Source organism: Megascapheus bottae, chromosome 15 (assembly GCF_031878675.1).
Source record: "Megascapheus bottae isolate mThoBot1 chromosome 15, mThoBot2.hap1, whole genome shotgun sequence".
Classification (NCBI taxonomy): Eukaryota; Metazoa; Chordata; class Mammalia; order Rodentia; family Geomyidae; genus Megascapheus; species Megascapheus bottae.
The window spans coordinates 55,200,285-55,223,374 of NC_143523.1; the positions used below are offsets into that span (position 1 = coordinate 55,200,285).

At 42.3% G+C, this 23,090-nt stretch overlaps 1 protein-coding gene and 1 long non-coding RNA gene across 3 annotated transcripts in view; one reads left to right on the plus strand and one right to left on the minus strand.

Annotated features, from left to right (window-relative positions):
* Nucleotides 1-12,007: 12,007 nt before the first annotated feature.
* LOC150054371 (uncharacterized) overlaps nucleotides 12,008-23,090 on the plus strand; it is an 86,118-nt gene continuing 75,035 nt past the window's right edge. For both annotated transcript variants that reach the window (XR_016537861.1, XR_016537860.1), the window contains exon 1: nucleotides 12,008-12,176. This is a non-coding gene — a long non-coding RNA (uncharacterized LOC150054371). The remainder of the gene's footprint in view (nucleotides 12,177-23,090) is intronic.
* The window catches only part of LOC150054372 (golgin subfamily A member 2-like), a 63,124-nt gene continuing 53,382 nt past the window's right edge, over nucleotides 13,349-23,090 (minus strand). Inside the window, exon 2 of the mRNA XM_090346725.1 lies at nucleotides 13,349-13,541. Within this exon, the coding sequence (XP_090202851.1) occupies nucleotides 13,443-13,541 (99 nt within the window). The 3' untranslated portion in view covers nucleotides 13,349-13,442. The remainder of the gene's footprint in view (nucleotides 13,542-23,090) is intronic.

The window sequence follows — 23,090 nt, forward strand, 5'->3', positions numbered from 1 at the left end:
GTCTTTGAGTTTCTTTTGCTCAAGGCTAGCTTGCTACCACTTGAGCCACAGTGCCACTTCTGGCTTTTTCTGTTTTAATGGTACTGAGGAATCAAACCCAGGGCTTCATGCATGTTAGGCAAGCACTCTACCACTAAGCCACACTCCCAACCCAACACTGATGATTTTTAAAAGAGTTAGTTGCATATCTCAAAATATATGACTTGGGTAGGGCCTAAAAGCTGACACTGAAAATGCAGCATCTAAGCAAGTCTATGAGACTTATCTCCAATTAAGGCCTACCCAAATTATAAGTAGAGTGGTACAATACCAACCTCGAGTGAAAACCAAAACCAAAACTGAGAAACTCAGAGCCCAGGCCCTGAGTTCAAGCCCCAGGACTGGCGTAAAAGATTAAAAAGGAGGGGTAAGGAGTGTGGCCTAGTGGTAGAGTGCTCGCCTAGCATGCACAAAACCCTGTGTTCGATTCCTCTGTACCACATAATCAGAAAAAGGTGGAAGTGGAAGAACACTAGCCTTGAGGAAGCCCAAGCATGGTCCTCAAGCCTTGAATTCTAGCCACAGGACTGGCAAAAAAAAAAAAAAAAAGAGGGAGAGAGGGAAAGAGGGAGAAAGGGAGAGAGAGAGAGAGAGAGAGAGAGAGAGAGAGAGAGAGAGAGAGAGAGAAGAAAGAGAGAGAGAGAGAGAGAGAGAGAGAGAGAGAGAGAGAGAGAGAGAGAGGAAGAAGATGCAGCATTTCAAATAGTGACAGAATCTGGAATATTTCACAGCAATAAGAAATGGCACTCCAAAAAAATATTCATGTAGAGATCACAATTAGCCTCTGAAAAGGAAGTCAGTCATTAGGCACCTTCTGACATCCTAACAATTAGCCAGGCTAGGAAGAAGACCAGGTATCTCCAGAGAGGTGCCAAATAAATAGGAGATAAGAGACTATAAAAATGAAAAGCCTTTTGGTCTTTCATCACAGGATAATCCAATGCATGTGAATTAATGGCAAAAAGCTCAGTAATAGCCTTTGTGAGGAAATAGAGGCTCTGTAGCAGGATATCCTTTTTCCGCACCAAAGCACCCAATTCTTTCAATTTTATATACAACGGAAGCAATTAATTGTACTAGAAAGAAATCCACAGCTGGCTTTTCCTGATGGCCCCATAAGCAACAAGCACTATTGTTCAGCTTCCGGGACAGGAGTAAAGTCATACTACTATGAGACAGGATTTTTTCGCTCCTGACCATTTAGTTTTACTTTTCCAAAGATTAAAAAAAAAGTGTTAACATCTAAAATTCAATCCTTGTCATCACATTATTTTAAAGTTAAAATTTTCAATTAAATATAATCCAAACATGTGATTTGATGCTACAATTTCTTCTAAACTTTATATGATTGAATCATAAGTTATTCACTTCTGTTTGTTTTACATGTTTATCTGCAGCTGAACTGTGTTGCCTCTGCTTTTGTGGTTAACATTCATAGTGTGGCTCTCCAGGGATCATGCTAAACAAATAAGATTATACATTAAAATACCAGAAACTCAACATTTCAAATGATGCCCTGGATAACATCCTTTTGTTTTGCATTGAAACACATTGTATTTCATCGGTTTGTAGATTCACATTTAAAAAAAAAATTTTTTTTGGTGGGTTGTGGGGCTTGAACGCTGTCCCTGAGCTCTTCAGCTCAAGGCTACTGCCCTTTCTCTGGAACCACAGCACTACTTCTGGTTTTCTAGTAGTTAATTGGAGATAAGAGTCTCATGGACTTTAGTGCCTGGGCTGGCCACCTCACCCCTCAGATCTCAGCCTCCTGAGTAGCTAGGATTACAAGCATGAACTACGTACTTGCCTAAAAAAAATACTTTAACCTGTCTGAAACTATGATGTCTTAGATCTGATAATCTGCATAGTTTGTTGATGTTTTTCTTAGTTGCATCTAAAATAATGCAGCATGTTATAATCAACTTTGTTTTAGTTTTGATGAAATATATTATCTATAGTTAAATCTGATTAGTATATGCTACTGCAAGCATAACAAGAGTAACTTTGGTTATAAAAAAAAAACATATCCATTAACTAAATGAAAACTTCAATTACACATCTTAAATGGATTCTAATTGACTTCATTTTGATCAGTATGCATCTTGACATTTTCATTTTCTTTCCCCAATCCCCTCTCTCTCTCTCTCTCTCCCTCTCCCTCTCTCTCTCTCTCCCTCTCCCTCTCCCTCTCCCTCTCCCTCTCCCTCTCTCTCTCTCTCTCTCTCTCTCTCTCTCTCTCTCTCTCTCTCTCTCTCTCTCTCTCTCTCTCAGTACTGGAGTTGAACTCAGGGCCTGTGTGCATACAGGGCAAAAGTCCTCTAGCACTTGTACTATGCCCTACTGTGTGTGTGTGTGTGTGTGTGTACCAGTACACACTCGAAGTTTTGCATTCTTGTTTTAGTTTTTATGTGCAAGGCTGGCACTTTACTATTTGAGCCAAAGCTCCACTTCTGGATTTTTGGTGGTTAATTGGGGATAAAGAGAGTCTCTCTGGCTGTGAACCAGAGTCTCAGATCTCAGCCTCCTGAGTGGGTATGATTACACATATGTGCTACCAGTGCCTGGCAGCATTTTTGTTTTGAAAGAGAATGCTGCGGCTACCTTTGCCTGTGGCATCCTTTGAGTACCCACTCTTCTGTTTATGGGATTACAGGTCTAGGCCCCCTAACCTGGCTTCTCTTCAATCTTTCAATCAATCAATTTTTTTAAAAAGTAACTTTGAACTCTGTTCTTGGAGATTCTGTGATCAAAATCAGGATATTGTTAGGCACTGGAGGCTCATGCCTGAAAACCTAGCTACTCAAGAGGCTGAGATTTGAGTACTGTAGTTCAAAGTCCAGACACTCTTATCTCCAATTAACCAGCAAAAAGCTGAACGTGGAGTTGTAGAGTGGTAGAGCACTAGCCTAGAACAAGAAAACCTAAAGGACAGAGCCCAGGCTCTGAATTCAAGCCCTAGGACAGCGCAAAGAAAGAAGGCAGGAAGGAGGGATAAAGGAAGGAAGGAGGAAGGAAAGAAGGAAAGGAAGAAAGAACAGCCAAGAAAACCAGGATCTTTTTGGACTAGAGGTGTGTCTCAAGTGGAAGAGCACTTGCCTAGAGTTCAAACTCTAGAACAGAAGAAGGAGGAGGGGGAGGAGGAGGAGGAGGAAGAGGAGGAGGAGGAGGAGGAGGAGGAGGAGGAAAAAGGAAAAAAAGATACCCAAACAGAGCTTTGTACATGCTATGCAAATACTCCACCTGAGTGAGGTACACTCCCAGCTCCAGTTTTTCTGGTTATAAAAGTAATATTATGCTGGGCGTGGTGGCATATGCCTGTAATCCCAGCACACAGAGGCTGAAGGAGGCCAGCCTCTATGTGAAACCGGTCTCAAAAGAAACAAATAACTAAACAACAACGAAAAGCCTTTTGTGGAGGTGAGGCTTATAGAATATAGCCATTAGGGTACCACATATATTGCCAACATTTGTCTGTAGTTTCTTTTGCTATATTACATATTTTGTAATACAAAACTAACTAATAATTATATCTTCCCAATGCCCTAAAAGGTACAAAGTGTAAACCAGTAAAAATTGGTTATTCCGGGTGCTGGTGACTCACACCTGTAATCCTAACTCCTTAGGAGGCTGAGATCTGAGGTTCAAAGCCAGGATGGGACAAGGAAGTCTTAGAGACTTTTATCTCCAAGTAACCACCAAAAAAGCCAGAAGTGATGCTGAGGCTCAAATTGTAGAGGACCAGCCTTGAGCAAAAAAACTCAGAGACAACAGGTGGGCCCTGGATTCAAAGCCCAGTACTAGCATAAAACCAAACTGTTGCTAATATGTAATAATTGTATATACTTATTGGGTACAATATAGCATCTCAACACATGTATGCAATACATTACTGACCAGATTAGGGTAACCATATCAGGGGAATCATTGTTTGGAAACTCCCAACAATTCTCTTCAAGTTTATAAAACACATAGATAGGTACCACACACATTCCCCAACATCACATACAGGCACACACAAATACACTCAATCATCATAGGTTACTGTGAGTTTTAGTCACCTCACTATGTGATAGAATACTATAATTCAAAGAGTTGGGTTTTTAAAATTTTATTTTATTTTCAGGGTGATGTACGGAGGGGTTATAAAGGGTTGGTTCTTTAAGCAAGCCAGGAATTAGGCTCTCTGTAACTGGGCTAGCATTTTGGTGATGTTCGGTAGGAACATCTAGGTGTTACAAAGTACCACTCCAGAGAGTACTAGTTGCACCAAACAAGACACAAATGGATACCCCACCCCTTGAGTGGTAACATACCAAACTTGGTGTTCAGCAAGGAGCAGAGATGAGGAAGGACAGGACAGCAGATACATCTTCTTTGTGATTACACCCCTCCTCCAGCTACACCTTGAAAACACTGAATTAGCAGAGGCAAGTATTTTGGTAGCTTGTGTACTTTGATACCTCTTAACTGTCCTTCTGCAATAGAGAAGGCTGAGAAGCCACTGTTCATGTGTAAGTGAGACAAGACACCAAATCTGTTTCAGAGGAAAATAAAGGAATATCCAAGTTTTGGGGGAAAAAAGTCAAGGATATAGATTATAAAAGAGCCTAAGTAGGTTTTTATGGAGAAGTGAAGGAGGACTTCCTGACAGAGTGGTACTTGAGCACTGCAGGCAGGTGAATGGCATTAAAAGGAAAATAAACCAGGTGTTAGAGGCTCACGCCTGTAAATCCTAGGTACTCAGGAGGCTAAGATCAGAGAACATTGATTTGAAACTTGCCCAGGGAGGAAAGTCCATGAGAGCTTATCTCCAGTTAACCACCAGAAAACCAGAAGTGGTGTTGTGGTGCAAAGTGGTAGAGCACAAGCCATGCGCAAAAGAATTCAGGGACAATACCCATCACCAACCAACCCACCAACCCACCAACCCACAAAAACAAGGAGAATGCTCTAGGTGCTGCAGCTTTCCCCTGTATTCCCAGCTACTAGGAAGGTATAGATTGGTTTAAGACCAGCCCAGACAAAAAATTAGAAACACTTTATCTCCAACAATAAGTGTTGGTGTTGGTGACAGTTCATGACTGTCATATAAGCTATACCAGAGTATCTGTAGGTAGGATTGTGGCTTCAAGCAAAAAGCAAAACCTTATCTGACAAATAACAAAAAGGGCTAGAGGTATGACTCAAACGGTAAAGCACTTGCCTAGCAAGTCCATGGCCCTGAATTGAAATCCTAGTACTGGGGGGTGGGGGTGGGGACGTTGCAGAAACATATCTATCATCCTGTCTCAGAAAGCAGGGAGGTCTATCTACCAGACCACTGCCATATGGCAGCAGTTTCCAGACATGATGGAAGTGGTATTTCATTAAGGGAAACGTGGAAAAACCAGGGAAGGTTACTTGAAATAGGAAATGATCAGTTAGGAGAGCTGGTACAATCTAGGTGTGGAAGACAGCTTTAAGGTAGATAATAAACCAAATGAAAGATAATCTGTATTTTAAAAGAAATACAGGTGGGGGTTTCTGGTTAAACATATTATATTTCTCTGTGAAAAGAGTGAGGCAGTTGTTTGAAAGAACAAATGGAAACTCGTATGTTATTTGTTGGAAATGAGCTGTTAGAATTTAGTAAATGATAGTTTTCATCCAGGGCTGGGGAATGTCCAGACCAGGGGCTTTGGCTTGAAGAAACATTCTGTAATGTGGGACAGTCACAGAAGGTTTCTCACCAGCTGCCTGAGGCCTATCTGTATTGATTTTACATAACTTACAATGATGTTCAAAATATCCATATGGCTCTTGGCAGAAAAAATGGTCCCCTATCCTTGGATTTGTTAGGAGATTCTCAAAATCAGTGAGACTGCAGGTCTCATTTAAGTGATAGATTCAAGATAGGTGCTGTCATTTATTCTCAAAAATACTAAACAAACCAAAAATCAAACAATGAGAACATGCATTGGTTGACAGCCAGGTCAAGAAATAAGCAAAGGTAAGAGATCAATAGGGAACAGAATGGAAGTTGGAACCAGGGCTTCTCTTATTTTAGATTAGTATTCTACCACTGAGCTCTACTTGCAGCCCACAACTATCTCAGATCAATAAAGCTTGACTCCAAATCAGATGTCTAACGTAGGAATCATAAGCCAGCATTAAGAAAGAGAGAAGAAGCTGAGTGCGGGTGGCTCACGCCTGTAATCTTAGCTTCTCAGGAGGCTGAGATCTGAGGATCACAGTTCAAACCAAGCCTGGGCACGAAAGTCTGTGAGACTTTTATCTCCAATTAACCACCAGAAAACTGGAAGTGGTGTTGTAGCTGAAGAGCTCAGGGACAGCATCCAGGCCCAGAGTTCAAGCTCCATGGCCAACCAGAGAAGGGGGGAGGGGAAGGAAGGGTGGGTGAGAGAGAGAGAGAGAGAGAGACAGACAGACAGACAGACAGACAGACAGACAGGCTGAGATGAGAAGAGAGACAGACAGAGAAGAAGGGATACTAAGAAATAAGTTGTCCTGTGAAACTTGGGAGTCTAGCACAGGGACAGGTACTGTCAATACATCTTGTAGCTACACTAGATTCTTGTCCACACTGACATTACTATCACACCAAGGAACAGCATGAGTCCATATTCAGTAAGCACAGTGTAGCTGATAATTGCTCTGTTCTCCTGGTCTAGGATTCTATCTCATGTTATCTCAGCCTGAATCTTTAGCATGGACCTAGACTGCTCTGACCAGCCACTCATCAGGAAGTCAACTCAGCCCCAGACACTAGTATTTCTAGACTAGCACCTTCAAAGTAGTACTACTAGTAAACACTGAGCAAAGTTAGTGTTTAGTAATAGTATGTGAAATCAGATATGGGTCTTTTATGTTTGCATAAATATATACTTCTATATGTAGTTGCGTATAATATACATAGTTATATATATATATATGTTTTAAAACAGTCTTTTCAAATGTATGTATTACCACTGATCCTTTCTTTACTTTGGTGCTGGGGACTAAACCCAGATTCTCAAGCACGCTAAACACATACTCTATCACTGAGCCACACAAGGCCTAGGAGTATTTTTTCATCAGATAAAAAATACTTATAAAATTATTATATATATTTATTATACACATATATTTATTATTATTTCTTGCCAGTCCTGGGACTTGAACTCTGGGCCTAGGCTGAGCTTTTGTGGTCAAGGCTAGTCATAGTTCCACTTCTGGATTTCTGTGATTAAGTTGGGACAAGAGTCTCATGGACTATTCTGCCAAGGATGGTTGCAAACTGTGATCCTTAGATCTCAGCTTTCTGAATACTTAGGATTATAGGCATGAGCCTCTGGGATATCTATCTATATAGAGATAGATAGACAGATGGATAGACTTACGTTTTTAAAATTTTTTTTGCTGTGCCAGGGACTGAACCCAATACCTTGGTAGGCAATCACTCTACCACTGAGCCACATCACCAACTCCCCACCACATTTTCTCTATATAAATGATTATATATATAATAGTTATATACCATATATTGTATACTTTTTTTTCTGGTGATCCTGGGTAATAGGTCATAGAGTCACTGCTCTCAGAGCAAGGAACGATAGGGCCATGAGCTAGAGTATGATGGGGAAAAGCAAAAGCAAGATTTATCCTAGGCTGAGTAGGTGCTGGGATGGAAGGAAGTGTAATTCTCCAGGCAGTGCCTGCTAGCCAGAATAATGAACAAAGAACAGAACAGGTCGTTAGTCCAGGAGAATAGTAGGCATCAGGATGTACAGCCAGAAGTAATTGAGACAAGGATTGCTCGTAGGTGGGTAGAATATAGAGGTATAGGAGATGTAGAAGCAAAGAGCTGGAAGTACCTTAGCCAGATATATACCTGTAATTCCAGCACTAGGGAGGCTGATATATGAGAAGAGCTCAGGGTCAGACTGGGTTTATAAGTGAGACTTGCCTGATTCAGAAAACCTGGTGTGTGTGTGTGTGTGTGTGTGTGTGTGTGTGTGTGTGTGTGTGTGTGTGTGTGTGTGTTGGTGTGGGGGGGAGATCTGAAGGCAAAACACTGTGGTCAGCCTGTGTTGCAGGGCTGGGGCTAAGTCCAGATAATAAGAGAAAATTTAGGTGTAAGTTAATAGGTCAGCAAGGTTGCAGGTCAGTTTTTAGAAAGGGGTCAAGGTTGGGTCTTACCCTAACTAGTAAAGGCACAGGTCTAGCCTTGGGCTTGAGACTGAAGTTCTAAGAATTGTTCTAACTCATGGCCCAGGAAAGAACTGGCTTCTGTGAGGAAGAGGAATGCAGAAACCAAGGACTAGATAAGACCAAGTGATGGCTACATTACAGCAACAATCGCAGGAGCCAGTCTTTGAATCTTGGTAAACAGGTGCTTTGAAACAGAGTAAAATTAAAATGGAGAGAAGGGAAGGAACAAATAATAAATTCAGGGTTTTAAGCTTGTCTCTATTTTGTGTGATGAATTAAGACTTAAATTCATCCTTCTTAAAAACAGTTTCTGTCCTGACTTGGTCCTAAACCTTGGTGGAATATCATTAAGCAATAAAATGAAACAGTAATGTGCATGTTGAAAAATGAAGCTGTTTCCTCCACTTTCCACACAGTCACTTAATATTGGAATTAAAACCAACCAGTGTCACTAAGGATATCCTTTCACTAGTCCTTACTGAGCTTTAACTTATCTCATATCCACAAAGACTCAGTGCTCTCTTTTGCCTCATAAAATCTTTACAACAGGAAAATGACTTTGGATGGATTAACTTGGATTAATCTATTGAACTTGGATCCCTGAAGGCAGACGTCCCCATTTGACTGAAGATGATGTAATCCACAATTTTCCTGGCCAATCCTCACCCTTTCCCATATCACTGTGCTACTTTCTAGCACTGGAAGGGTCTTAGTGACAAGGTTCAGAAATGCTTGGGGGAAATTCTATGCTTATCTAGGTTGCTCACTTAACAAATATTGAGCACTTGTTGCCAAGCAGTAGGCTGAGAGTTGAGAATAGACTGATCAAGTCTTTGCTCTACTGAGTTTACACTGTGGTGAGGAAGTGGGGCTCAGATTGTAAACTAAATTTCAGACAATGAAAAGTAATATGGCCAGGTGCTGGTGGCTCATGCCTGTAATCTGAGCTATACATGCTGGAGGCTGAGCTCTGAGGTTTGAAGTTCAAAGCCAACCCAAGCAGAAAAGTCCTTGAGACTCTTATCTCCAACTGAGCACCAAAAAGCTAGGAGGTGTGGCTCAAATGGTGGAGTGGAGTTTTGAGTGAAAAAGCTAAGGACAGTACCCAGGCCCTGAATACAAGTCCTAGTACCAGCATGCATGCATACATGTATGCATATGCATACACACACATACACACATATACACAAACACACACACAGTTGGCTGTGATGGGCTGCAAAGATAAGATAGATCATTAAGGAAAGTGTCCTTGAGGAGCTGAGAATTGTATAAAGGTCACTTACAGTCCAAATGAATGTTTTGTGATTTGGGTATGCAATAACCAACAGTCTTGGACTTGGACTAAAACTGTGCAAAGAAACAGGCTCATTTCCAGTTCTATCTGTTCACTTACTACCACATCACAGAATGTTAAATGGGACTTTGAGGGGTTGCCTTTGACTCTAGGGGCCAGAATATACGTGTCCAGATGTCTCCCTGGGCTTTTTGGCTGTTCTGTTCATTTAGTGGGCAGGCAAACCGGAGAAACAGGCTGGCATGCATATACATGCCAGGAACCAGAGACGACACCATATGCAGGCTCAACACAGTTCAGTTGTCTGGAAGCAGGTTGTACCCTGGGATATATAAAGATTTATGTCTGGGCAGAGAGTAGGCCTATCAAAGAGCAAATGATGTCAGGTTATAGTGTCAAATATTTAAAAAGGAGATCTTTTGGCAGAAATACAAATGTATGATTTCAAATTGGATCCTCCATTTTGTTCTCCCTTCAGTGGCATCTAGCATAAGCCAAGCAATACCAATTTGTACATTTTGGAAACCTGAGGCTACACTAAAGTTCAAATCTGAGATTCTTGGCTATTTCAGAGACGGATTCATAAGTCCCAAATTGAACTAGGCTGCAGAGATGATGATAAAACCACTTGCTATGTTTTTTCTCTGCTGTTCAGCATAGGATCTTAGGCCAATAAGTCTGATTGTCTTTGAGGAAAACCAGTTCATTGTTTACCTAAAATTTAAGCAGGATAGCTTGTAGGAAACTGGAGAAAGAATAGTGACAGATTTGAGTTGATGCACAAGGTCTCTGGTATCATATTCTTCCGCCATGGCAAGATACTGTAATAGATAACTCTCAAATCTGAGACAGGTAAACAGCTCAAAAAAAAAAAAAAACAACCAAAAAACAAAAAACAAACCAAAGGTCAGCATAGAAAGCAGAACTGAAAAACAATTTGGAATGACGGAGGGTATCTGTGGCTTGGAGGGTGTCGGTGGCTCTTTAAGACAAAGGTGAAAGGGGGACAAAAATAAAAAGACAAGAATACATGGGAACTTAAACATATACACCGAAATTATTATTAGATAATACTTTGGAATTCAGGCATCTCTTTTGAGCAGAACACGTGTAAATAAAACTTACGAGCGTCTGGAACATTTTTTTCCTTTCTTTCATTTTTTAAAAAACCGTTTTAATACTGATATTTTAAAGAGGCTTGAAGTACCTTATGCAAAGTGTCTTAATTGAGTACGACACATTTGTTGAAATAATTAAGGAGACTGTTAAGGTCACATTTGGTTAGAAGGGGAGGGCCCATGTCTTTGTCCTTTTACATACAAGCCCTGGCATTGTGCACGTAGAATGAAGGGAAAGGGAAGCCGAGAGGTCCTGAATTACTTGCATTTTTCCCCCAAATGGAAGGACTGACAGTCAGGAGGGTATTCGAGGTCATTTGGAGAGGGAGCCCGAGGTAGATGAGAGCAGTATTTATAGCGCGCTGACTTCAGTTCGGCTGGGCTCCCTTCCTTCCTTATCTTACGCCTGTGGAATTCACAGGATCGCAGATCACAGCGATCCGTGCGCGCTCGGGCGGCCCGGGATCTGCCGCGGAGACCGGGAAACGCCCAGCGTTTCCCCGCAGCCCCCGTGCACGCCCGCCGCCTCCCCGCCCCGGCTCGGCGCTGGCCCCGAGCCCAGCGCCGGAACCCGGGAGCGGTGGGTGGGTGCTCCATGAATGCGGCGTGACCACATTTTTCTTCCCTTTGTCGGGAAGCCTTCTACCACCACGGGGCCATTCCCCACCTGGGCGCCGTCCAGGGGCTCCCTGGCTCACACCCACTGCCTGGGCACTGCGGCGGAGAGTGAGCGTCGACCAGGAGCAGGGGTCCGGGGTCCCAGGGCTGGGCTGAGGGGGGGGGGAAGAGCGGGCCCGGCCACGCCCCGTCGCCTGCGCCCCGAGTCTGCCCGGCTCTCCTTCCTCAGAGAGGCCCTGCCACGGCGAGAGCGGCCGGAGGGCCCGCGCAGAGCAGAAGCCCCCCTCCTCACAGCAGCCCGGCGCCCCCTTGCCGGCGACTGGCTCTACTCCCCGGCAGCGGGGCGCCGGGCTCCGTGGACGCCCCTCCCGCTCACTCCCCCCCCTTCACCTTCGGGCGCTTCCGCCGCTCGCTCGGCTCCTTTCGCGTCCCGGGGGGGGTGGGGTGGGGGGCGGGGCGGGCCCCGCGCGCGAGTCCGGAGCGCGCGTGCGCGCGGCGCGTTCGGGCGTTCATCTCAGGCCACGCGCGTGCCTGCGCGCGCGCGCGCTCGGGCCGCGCCGACTCTCTCGGAGGCCGCCCCTCCCCCCCAGCCCCTGCACCCGCGCGGCCCCTCCCCCGCGTGCGAGCGTCGGCGGCGGCTGAGGCGGCGACGGCTGCCGAGATTGGAACCCGCCTGCCGGCCTAGCGCAGGAGGAGGAGGAGGGGGAAGAGGAGGAGGAGGAGGAGGAGGAGGACGAGCGGGCAGGAAGGCTTCGGCTCCTGCGCATCGGGCCGCGCGAGACGAGGACCGCACGGCCTCGCGAGGGGCGACCGGGCCACTGCACGCTGAGGGCGGAGGCCGAGCCCCCGAGGCTCTCGGCGCCCGCCGGCCCGCCCGGTGCCGAGGGCAGGAGGATGACTTCCCCGGGCTCCCGGTGAGTTGGTCGGTCGGGAAGTGCGTGCGTGAGGCGAGGCCGGCCGCGGCGGGGTGGCAGGCCCGAGCGGGGCGGTGAAGTTTGGCCCAGGGGGCCCAGCGGGCCGGCCAGTCAGGCCGCGCGGCTCCCGGCGCCCGTCGGGGCCCGCCGCTCGGCCCCTCTTTGTTCCCTCGCCGGCCTCGGAGGCTCGGGCCGAGTTTGGGGTAAGGCGGTCGAGGGCGAAAGCCGCTCCATGGACGCTTCTGGAACCCTGCCACGGCCAGGGCGCCCCGCAGCCGCGCGCTTGGCGGTGGGGGATTTGTCTCGGGGTGCACTGGCCAGAAGGGAGCAGGGACGAGAGAGTGTGGCGGGCGGTGGAGGGGCCGGGGCCGGGCCGCGCTCCTCCCGGGGTCCCCGAGTGCCGGCTCACCTGTTGTCCCGCGCGGCCTCGGCTGCCATGACCGTCTGTGGTGATTCTGCACTGGAGTTTCAGACAACTTTTGCTGATCGCACGTCCCCCCCCCCCCCACTTCCTCGCCCCCTCCCCCTCCAGACCTCCTAGTGGAAAGGTTTGGCAAGGGAAAAAAAATGCACTTGCGTCAGGGAAGAAAAATAATACGCTGTGCGTTAGGGTCTGGCTTTCCGTGATTGCACCGCTTGGAGTTGCAATCTGGTTGGAGTGCGTGTGTCCAACTGTCTCCAGGACCTTACTTAGCACGGAGTTGACACCTGTGTCACGTCGGGCACTGATCCTACTTTATTTGCAACCCTCGTGGTTTCAGAAGAGTTGCAAGCCGAGATGCTAGAGAGGTTAAATCACACAGCTTAAGTGAGCTGGGATTTGAACCCAGCGCATCGTATGCAGGCGGATGAGTGTTTTAAAAAAAAAAAACAACAACAAAAAACCGAACTCTGCAAAGAAATGATTTCCAGTGATTCTCACTTGAAATAGTCTATTGTTTGAAAACTCCCTGGTTGTGGTTAGTTATGAGAGGAGATTAACTTTGAATTAAAGTAGAAGGTAACTTAAACGCTTACCATTGGTTTCGGTTGTTGAAATAAAAAAAAAGAGATCATGAACCAGAATTATTTATCTGTCTAAGTTTAAAGCAACAGTATGGGCTGTAGAGACTAGACCGAGGCGCTTAAAAAGCTGATTGAAATTTGGAATGCATTTTTTAAAAGAACCAGTACTTTATTTTTTTATTTTAATTTTTACATTTTGTTTCCTCTTCACAGTCTCTCTGGGGTCCATTTCAAGCCTTTTTAACTTTCTTCACTTAACTCTCACCCTTCATTGAAAATATTAAAGGATCCAGTGGCAGTTTCTTTCACTGAATTCCTTTTTTCATCTGCTTCTTTTAGGGAAAGAGACACACACGATTCCTGCAATATAAGAAATATAAAAATATTTAACACATTTGGTGTTACTACATCTTTTTCTGCTTTCCTTACTACGTGTATCATGAGTTATCCTCTCAGTTCTTTTTGGCTTCTGTCAGTTACAAATGTATGTAAGATTTCTTCAACCTTTCCTTAAGATTTGTTATTCTTCTAAACTGTGTTGCGGCTTTTTCTTTTAAAATTATATTAACATTTTTAAAAGTTTTTATTTCCTTATAAAAGTAATTCATGATCATTAAAGAGAAATGGCAAAGTAGAGAAAAATTGAAATAAAATTAAAATTTAGTCATTCATAATTCCTTCTGTACAGACAGCCAAGAGTGCTTTTCCTCCCTGAACTAAGTGGCCATCCACTGACTTCTTAACCCTTTGTCGATTGAATTTCATCTTCACAAAGGAAATAATACTCTAATTAACATCCTTTCTCAGTCTTGCTGAATGGTGTGATAACAATTTTCAATTCTCTTTCTGAACTATGTGCTGAACTCTTCTGTGTGTTGGGGGGGAGGGGGTGCTGGCTGGGATGGAACCCAGGGCCTTCACATAGTAAGCAAGCTTGTACTACTGATCTATATTCCCAGCCATATCTCACATCCTTGAAATGCTTTTCCTTGGCTTTCATTTATCTATTTTTTTTTCATTTGGAGAATAGTTACTTTATTCCAGCATACTGTGCAAGGCCAAAGGATGTTTTCACAGTTACAGATCTTGCCTTCATGGAGCTTAAGGTCTAAGTCCCAGAGACATTCAGAAGGATGAGTTCTAGAATGGCACAAAGATAAGTAGCATGGACTGGTTGGAAAAGGAATCTTTTGTTATTTGCTGATTTTTTTTTTTCCTTCAACCCTTTTCAGTCTTCTGTTCTGCCTTTTTTAAGACTTCTCCAAGTCTCACTTTTCAGATTACCTGTTTGTTTTTGTTGGTTGTAGAGAACTCTGGGCTTGGGTATTGTCCTTGAGCTCTTTAGCTCAAGGCTGGTGCTCTTACCACTTGACTCACAGCACCACTTCCACTTTTATTTATTTTTTTGAATGTCTCTAAGCCCTTGACATTATTGATCAGACCTTTCTGTCTGAATATTTCTCAAAGATCTGTTTTTTGTTTTCTTTCTGTACATGAATCCTACTTTTCATTTGCTTTCTGGGTAAACTACCTGGTTTTTCTAGTTCTGACTGAGTTCTTTCTTACCAGATTGGCTTCTCTGGTGTTTCTGTTTCTGTTGATGTTGTACAAAACCCAAATCTTTTCCCATTCAATCCATCATTGGCTTGTGTAGAATCAACATCTGTTGATTTTGCTTTATAATATTATAATTCCTCCCTATTCCTGCTGATTCTGGGACAGTTCTTAATTTGTGTTGGTATCAGTGTTATAACAGAATCATAAAATGAGTTGGGTAGCTTTTCTTTAACCTCTTTTCAAAAGCAGTTGAGACTGGTTTGCAGGCTTTATGCATAGCAACATTTGGGTCTAGATTTTTTTCTTTTTTTTTTTTTTGGAGAGGATTTTTAATGTCATTTCAATTTATTCAATAAATTATTTTGTTTTCTAAATTTTGGTGTGAATTTTAATGTTTTATATGTTTTTTCTAAAAATTTATTTGTATTTTCATTATATATGGCGTTTGATTTTTCAGATTTTTTTCTTTAATTCCTACTATGCTTAGTTATTATTATTTTTTTGCTTTCCCTTTCCCTCTTTTTTTTGTGCTAGTCCTGGGGCTTGAACTCAAGGCCTGAGTGTTGTTCCTGACTTTTAATTTTTTGTTGTTCAAGGCTAGTGCTCTATCAGTTAAGGCACAGCTCCAATCCTGGCTTTTTTTTTTTTTTGGCCAGTCCTGGAGCTTGAACTCAGGGCCTGGGCACTGTCCTTAGGCTTTCTCAAGGCTAGCGCTCTACCATTTGAATCACAGCACCACTGACTTTTTCTGTGTATATGGTACTAACGGATCGAACCAAGGGCTTCCTGCATGTTGGGCAAGCACTCTACCACTAAGGCCAAACTCCCTGCCCCTGGCTTTTTTTGGTTGCTAATTGGAGTTTAGAAATCTCATGGATTTTGCTATCCAAGCTAGCTTCAAACCATGATCCTCAGATATCTGCCTCCTGAGTAGCTAGGCTTACAGGTGTGAACCCTTGGCACCTGGGTATAGTTTTCTTTTTAATGAAGCATTCTTAATCTTATTTACCTTTGTAAAAGTCAACTTTGTTGAGGTATAATTTATGTACAGTGATAGGTGCAAGTTAAGTGTGCAGTCTCTGAGTCATTTGACTTTTTCAGTAGCAGTTTTTATGCAAATATTAGTTCCACTGCTAGATCCAAGTCAGATCTGCAACTGAGCTCATTGCATATTAAAATATATAAATGAGAAAAGGAACTGTCTACTCTGGCAGTGGCTATTGCATTGTCTTGACCTGATTTCTGGGTCTTTTTAACAATTTTTTAAATTTATTTTTATTTTTTATTTTTATTTTTTACCAGTCCTGGGCCTTGAACTCAGAACCTGGGCACTGTTCTTGGGATTTCTCAAGGCTAGAGCTCTACTATTTGAGCCACAGCACCATTTCTGGCTTTTTTCTATGTATGTGGTACCAAGGAATTGAACCCAGGTCTTCCTGAATGCTAGACAAGCACTCTACCACTAGGCTAACAACCTGGCCCAACTTCTGTATCTTTTGAGCTGGGAACTTGTGGAGAGAAAAGAAAATGGTTTTTGTCTGAATTTATAAGTAGAAACTGTTTTCTTTTTCTATATGCAATCTTTTGTGCTTTTAGAATGTCTTCTTTAATACTTTAAGCTTTGTATTTACAAGGTCAGTCCTACTCTTAAAATTTACAAGATTTTGCTGGGCTCCAGTGGCTCATACCTGTGATTATAGCTACTCGGGAGACTGAGATCTGAGGATCACAGTTTGAAGCCAGCCATGAGACTCTTACCTCCAATAAACTAATTAGAAAAAGCTGGAACTGGTGCTGTGGCCCAAGTAGTAGAGCTCTAGCCTTGAGCACAAGGAGGCTCAGGGACAGTGCCCAGGCCCCAAGACTGGGGGGAAAAATTGAAGATTAAATGTTGAGTTGCATTAAATTATATCCATGATAAAATGTACCATTATTTCAGCAAGGCATTATTTCAGCAAGGCTCATACCTGCAATCCTAGCTACTCAGGAGATTGAGATCTGAGAATTGTAATTCAAAGCCAGCTTGGTCAGGAAAGCTCATGAGACTCTTATCTCTATTAATCACCAAAAAGCCAGAAGTGGAGCTGTGGCTCAAGTGGTAAAGTGCCAGCCAAAAACCTCAGGGGCATCACCTTATCCTGAGTTCAAGCCCCAGGACTGCCACCAAGAAAAAAAAGTTTCTAACTCTAAGGAGCCATGTGTTATATATAAAGAACTCTTTAATTTTAGAGATGTTGATGAAAAATATAAGCATCTTCGAGTTGATGACTAAAGGCTCTGTCTCGAAACCAAGACTCTTGTCCTAGGTGTTAAGAGAATTTAAACTCATGTGCATGTGACTTCCATTTCTACTGATATTGTTAAAAGTTACTTAATTTTTAAAATTTTGTTTGTACTGGGATTTGAACTCAGGTCCTTAGGCTCTGTGACTTGAGCTAGCCTTCCACCTTGCCTGTTGCTGGTTGTTTTTGATTCCTGCTGGGGGCATGTCTTTGTTGAAATCTAACTCCTTTAGGCTTTCCCTGGTTGTTGATGGTATCATAGGCAAGCACTATCATATCTATTTTCTCTCCATGCAGTTGGATCCTTTTGTGTTTTTCTGCCAAAGTTGGCCTCCAACTATGATCATCCCAGTCTCAACCTATTAAATAACTAAAATGACAGATGTGAGCCACTGGTGCCCAGCTAAAAATGTTAAATATCTTTGAAAGAGAAGTTTTAGGCAGTACAGTATATTGTTTTTTAATGGAATTCCTCTTCACAACTTAGGCAGGTCTGGTTAGAATGTACTTATTTGATCCTTGCCTCTGTATATTTCTCTCCTAATTGCTTTTGCTTAGTTTTTTAATTCAAAAATTTTGAAAGAGCTGGTAATTTTCATAAAGTGGCAGTGGCTGTGTAAGGGTGAAATTGTGGGAGAGGTGTGATGGCCAGTTGAGCAGATTATTTAAAATTATTTAAAAATTGCAGGGGCTATGCCTGTAATCCTAGCTCCTTAGAAGGCTGAGATTTGGGGATTGCAGTGGAAGCCAACCCTGGGCAGGAAGGTCTATGAGACTCTTCTGTTAACTACTAAATGAAAGAATGAATAAATAAAGTAAGCGAGCAGTAGAGCTGTGGCTCTAGTAGTAGAATACCAGCCTTGAGCACAAAAGGCCAGAGATAGCATGTAGGCCCTGAGTTCAAGTGTCAGGACTAGGACAACAACAACAATTTCTTTTTTTAGTAACTACATATTATAGTTAATTATTGTGACAAATCATCTTTCTTCCGTGGGGGATTGGTTCCAGAAGCTTAGCAGATACCAGAATCTTGGATATGCAAGTTTGTTGTGTTTGGCCTCATATTTTGTATACTTGTCATCTTTACATTACTTAAACTATTTAATGCAATGTCAATACTATGTAAGTGGCTGTTAGGTTGTATTGCTTAGAGGGCTTTTGACAAGAAAAAAAGTATATGTGTTCAATACTGTTTTTTTCCCCCCCTGAATATTTTTTTTTTACCTATAGTTGATGGGTGGGTAGTAGAATCTCAGATTGGGAGAATAGACTTTATTTTAAATTTATTTATTTTTATGCATCTGATCATATAGAATGTTTATCCAAATGAACTCCAAGAAATGGAATGGCTTTGCTTTTGTTGCTGTTTTGGTTTTCTTTTTGTCTTGTTTATCTTTGGGAAAGTAAAGGGGCACAGAAATGGGGCAAAGGGTGAAAAAAATTTAGCAGTGTTACTCATTAGACACTATGTTGAAAATGAACTGTACAACTTGTGGGTGGGGACAGGAGGGAAAAATGAGAGAGCAAGGGACAGGGGGACACTGTCTTGCTGGGTGCTGATGGCCTATGGCTTGTATCTGTAATCCTAGCTACTCAGGAGATAGAGGTCTGAGGATCACAGTTTTGAACCCAGCCCTAGCCAGAAAGTCCTTGGGACTCATTTCTAACTACAAGAAAACTAGAAGTAGAGCTGTGGCTCAAAGTGATAGAGCATTAACCTTGATTTAAAAAAAAAATTAAAAAAAAAAGCTAGGGACAGCACCCAGGTCCTGAGTTCAAGCCCCATGACTTGACAAAAAAAAAAAAGTACTTTTTACCTGACTTAGGTAACTATAACTCTTCTGTATATTAACTTTATAATAACAATTAAATATTTTTTTATCTTAAGGAGATGAGGTTTTGTTATGATGCCCATCTGGCCGTGACGTTTTATCTCTATATCCCAAGTAGCTAGGAATATAGGATCAGTATCACTACATCCAGCTTGTGCTTTAATTCAGGGCCTGGGCTTCCTGAGTTCGTTTTTGCTCAAGGCTAGTGTTTTACCTCTTGAGCTGTAGTTCCACTTCCAGGTTTTTTCTGGAGATAAGAGTTTCGTGGACTTTCTTACCTAAGCTGTCTTCAAACTGATCCTCAATTCTCCTGAGTAACTAGGATTACTGGTGTGAGCCACCAGCACCCAGCTAAAGTGATATGCAGGAAATACTTTTGAAAGTAAATACAATAGCAGGTATGTGCTTGGATATTTTCATAAATCAGTATTTCAAAGACTCCCCCCTTTTTTTTGGTGGTCGTGGGGCTTGAGCTGGGGGCCTGGGTGCTGTTCCTGCGCTCCTACCTCAACACTAGCACTCTACCACTTGAGCCACAGTGCCACTTCTGGTTTTCTGGTGGTTGATTAGAAATGAGACTATCACGGAGTTTCTTGCCCTGGCTGACTTTGAACTGCTAGCCTCAGATCTCAGCCTCCTGAGTAGCTAGGATTACAGGCATGAGCCACTGGGGCCCGGCTAAAATCCCCCTTTCTTAAAAATAATAACAGGTGCATGCACACCTGTAATCTGTAATCCTAACACTAGAGAGGCTAGCCCTGAAGGACTGAGTTGGAGGCCAGCCTGGGCTACTGATACCTCATTATTACTATTTTTTTTAAGGAGGGGGGAGGGTCTGGAAATTTAGCCTAGTGGTAGAGTGCTTGCCTAGTATGCATGAAACCCTAGGTTCCATTCCTCAGTACCACATACACAGAAAAGCCTGGAAATAGCACTGTAGCTGAAGTGGTAGAGTGCTAGCCTTGGGTGAAAGAAGCTCAGGGACAGTGCCCAGGCCTAAAGTTCAAGCCCTAGGACTGGCAAAAGAAAAAAAAAATCCTTCTCTCCAGTTCCTTTCTTTTTTCTCTCATCTGTAGCTAGTTACCATTCCTTTCCATTCCAGGTCCTAATTCTCTTTCACCATTCTAGTGGAATGTGAGCCTCCCCACAAAACAGACAAACAACCCCAAATGATGTGCTCAGAGGTCCTGGAGAAATGTTTTTTTAAAGAGAACAGTAGTTAGGGGCTTAAGGAGATAGTTTGTGGAATTCATCTAAAGTGGACTTAGTGAGTTCCAAAACAATTGTAGAACTAATGAATAGACATTGAATAGATAATGAAGTTACTTTTGAGTGTCTTATTTTCTTTAATGCTGTGGTCTTTGTTACTCTTCCTTTTATAAGTTTTCGCATTTGATGAATCTTACTTGATGCTGTACGTTTGTTGTACTAGGAATGTCTGAAATAGTAGAACATGACTATTTTTTGGACTGTATTTAATTGCAATTTGTGAAGGGTATACAAAGTGTATGAATAATATCAGATATGCAGTATTGAGTGACAGGGCATTGCAAAAGCAATTTGAAGAAAACATTGGAAATACTGAAACTTTTTTTTTTTTTTTGCCAGTCCTGGGCTTGAGCTCAGGGTCTGAGCACTATCCTTGGGCTTTCCTCAAGGCTAGTATTCTACCCTGAGCCACTGCACCACTTCTGGCTTTTTCTGTGTATGTGGTACCGAGGAATTGAGCCGGGGTCTTTGTGCATGCTAGGCAGGCACTCATCACGAGGCCAAACTCCTGGCCCGAAAATATTGAAACTTTTAGGGAGTCTTTTCATCTTGGTTCAGACTAGGATGATAGAAGATATTGAGGGCCTGGAATGGATAGGGATTGGTAACATGTTACCAACAGGAGGAACCTGTTGGCAAGAATGACTTGAGCTTTTTCTTGGGAAACAGGGTAGATGCATGCTATTGACTGAGGTGTGGAAATGGAGAAAACTGACTTGTGGAAGAAAATAGTATTTTTTTTTCTGCATTACTGAGGTTCAAACTCAGTGTAGCACTTGCTTGATTTGCTTGCTTGGTTGTTACTCCACCACTTGAGCCTGGCAGGCAGCCGACTTTTTGCTGTTTATTTTGGAAATTGAGTCTGAAGGATTTTTGTTCTTGGACAGTTTGCAAGTTTTTATCCTCTAGATCTCAGCCTCTTGTGTAGTTAGAATTACAAATGTGAGTCATTAGTCCCTGGCGGTAGTACGGTTTTAATTGTAAGGAGTTTGAAGTGCTCCTGAAGCAACCACATAGAGGTTTGGAGGCTCAGTATTTCAGTGGTGGAGTGTGTGTTTAGTATGCATGGGTCCCTGTGTTCAGTCCCTAGCACCAAAACCAAAGTAAAGCAAAATGGAAAAAAAAACAAAATACTTCTCAAAACAAGATTTCTATTTGGCAGTTCTTTAAGAGTCTGGAGTTGGACCAGAGGTCTTGGCTGGAGGTAGATATTTAGATGTGTTTTCCATATAGGTTGTACATTTGAACATGGGTCATAGTATGTGTCTCTTGTCAGAAACTTCTGATCTGTTCATCCAGAAGCTTTGAACAGAGCCCCCCAAAGCTCCAGTTTTAGGGCTTGGGTAGGGCTAGACAAGAAAGACATTAAACATGATCTAATTATGGTTAGGTTAAGAAAGAGTATGTGATATCATAAGAGAATCTGGTCTGTCTAGGATGTATGACTTCAGACAAGGTAAAAGGAAAAGGTTACTAGAATTACATACGTAGTGCTTGTCCAGGGTTTGAGTGATGTTTGTGAGATTTGTTGTTTATGGCTAGTGCACTACCACTCGAGTTACTCTTCCACTTCCAGCTGGTTTGGTTAGTTAACAGGAGATAAAGTGTATTACAGATGTTTCTTGTCCAGGTTGGCTGGCATAGAACCATGATAATTACATCTTTGAACTGTGATCCTTATAGCTTAACCACCTGAGTTGCTAGGATTTACTGGTGTAAGCCACAAGCAACCAGCAATAGTTTACAAGTTAACATTTTTACCTATATTTTAAACATTGTAAAAACAATGTACTTATTGTGGATAATTTGGGAAGAATTATAGAGAATCAGAATGATTAAGCGTGGCTTCTAGTTTTATTAAAAAGTCTAGTACTGGTTTCACTTCAAAGTAGATGTGCAATCTTGATTACCACACGAAAATCCATCTAGATCTTTGCCATTTGTCTTTAAAAAATAGAGACTTGACTAACTTTAAGATTTTTCTTCTGCTAAAAAGAAAAAAAATCATTAATGTGAAGTACTTAGTTCCTGAAATTGAAGGACATATTATGAATTTCTGACTTTTGGCTGAGGAGTCACTCTTCCAGTCTTGGCAGTCCTAGCAAGTAACAAAGACTGGATTATGACCAGCGGGATTCTTTTCCTGCGTTGCTTTCTTGTTTCAGTTTTTGAGCAATTTTTTTTTTTTAAAGACTTTGGTGAAATATCTGAAATGTTGCAAGTAATGACCTTTTTGTTGCTAGGACTTGGGAACCAAAAGTAGAGTTTCAGTTTTGAAGTAGGAGTTTATAGTTATGATAGTTTTTGGTAGTTTTATTAGCATTTGAAACTCTGTAATATGTTTTGGGAATATACAGACATAAGTTTGCTTTTTTTTAAAATAAAAAGGCTAATTGTAGAAACCTACTTTGTATTTAAAAATAAACAGCATAATTACACAGATTTGGGATGAATATAGGCATAATAAAATATTTTAAATTTGTATTTTATTGGGGCTGGGAGGGTGGCCTAGTGGTCATGGTAAAGTGGCCTACTGGTAGAGTGCTTGCCTAGCATGCAAGAAGCCCTGGGTTTGATTCTTTAGTACCATATACACAGAAAAAAGCCAGAAGTGGTGCTGTGGCTGAAGTGGTATAGAGTGCTAGCCTTGAGAAAGACCAAAGACAGGGCATTTTACAGAAAGTATAGTAGAGTTCTACCTAAAGAAAGTTTCTAGGTAGAAATGTTAAAAGACTTAATTTTTTTTTTGTCGTTAATGTTTCCCCCTTTCTCTCTTTCTCAGGGGAATTTTTTTTTGTATAAAGTTCTTAATGGTCTACATTTTTCAAAAAGGATTAGACAATAATAGTATATGAAGAACCCGTTGCTGGTGGCTCACACCTATAATCCTAGCTACTCAGAAGGCTGAGATCACTGTTCAGAGCCAGCCTAGACAGGAAAATCCATGAGACTCTTATCTCCAATTAACC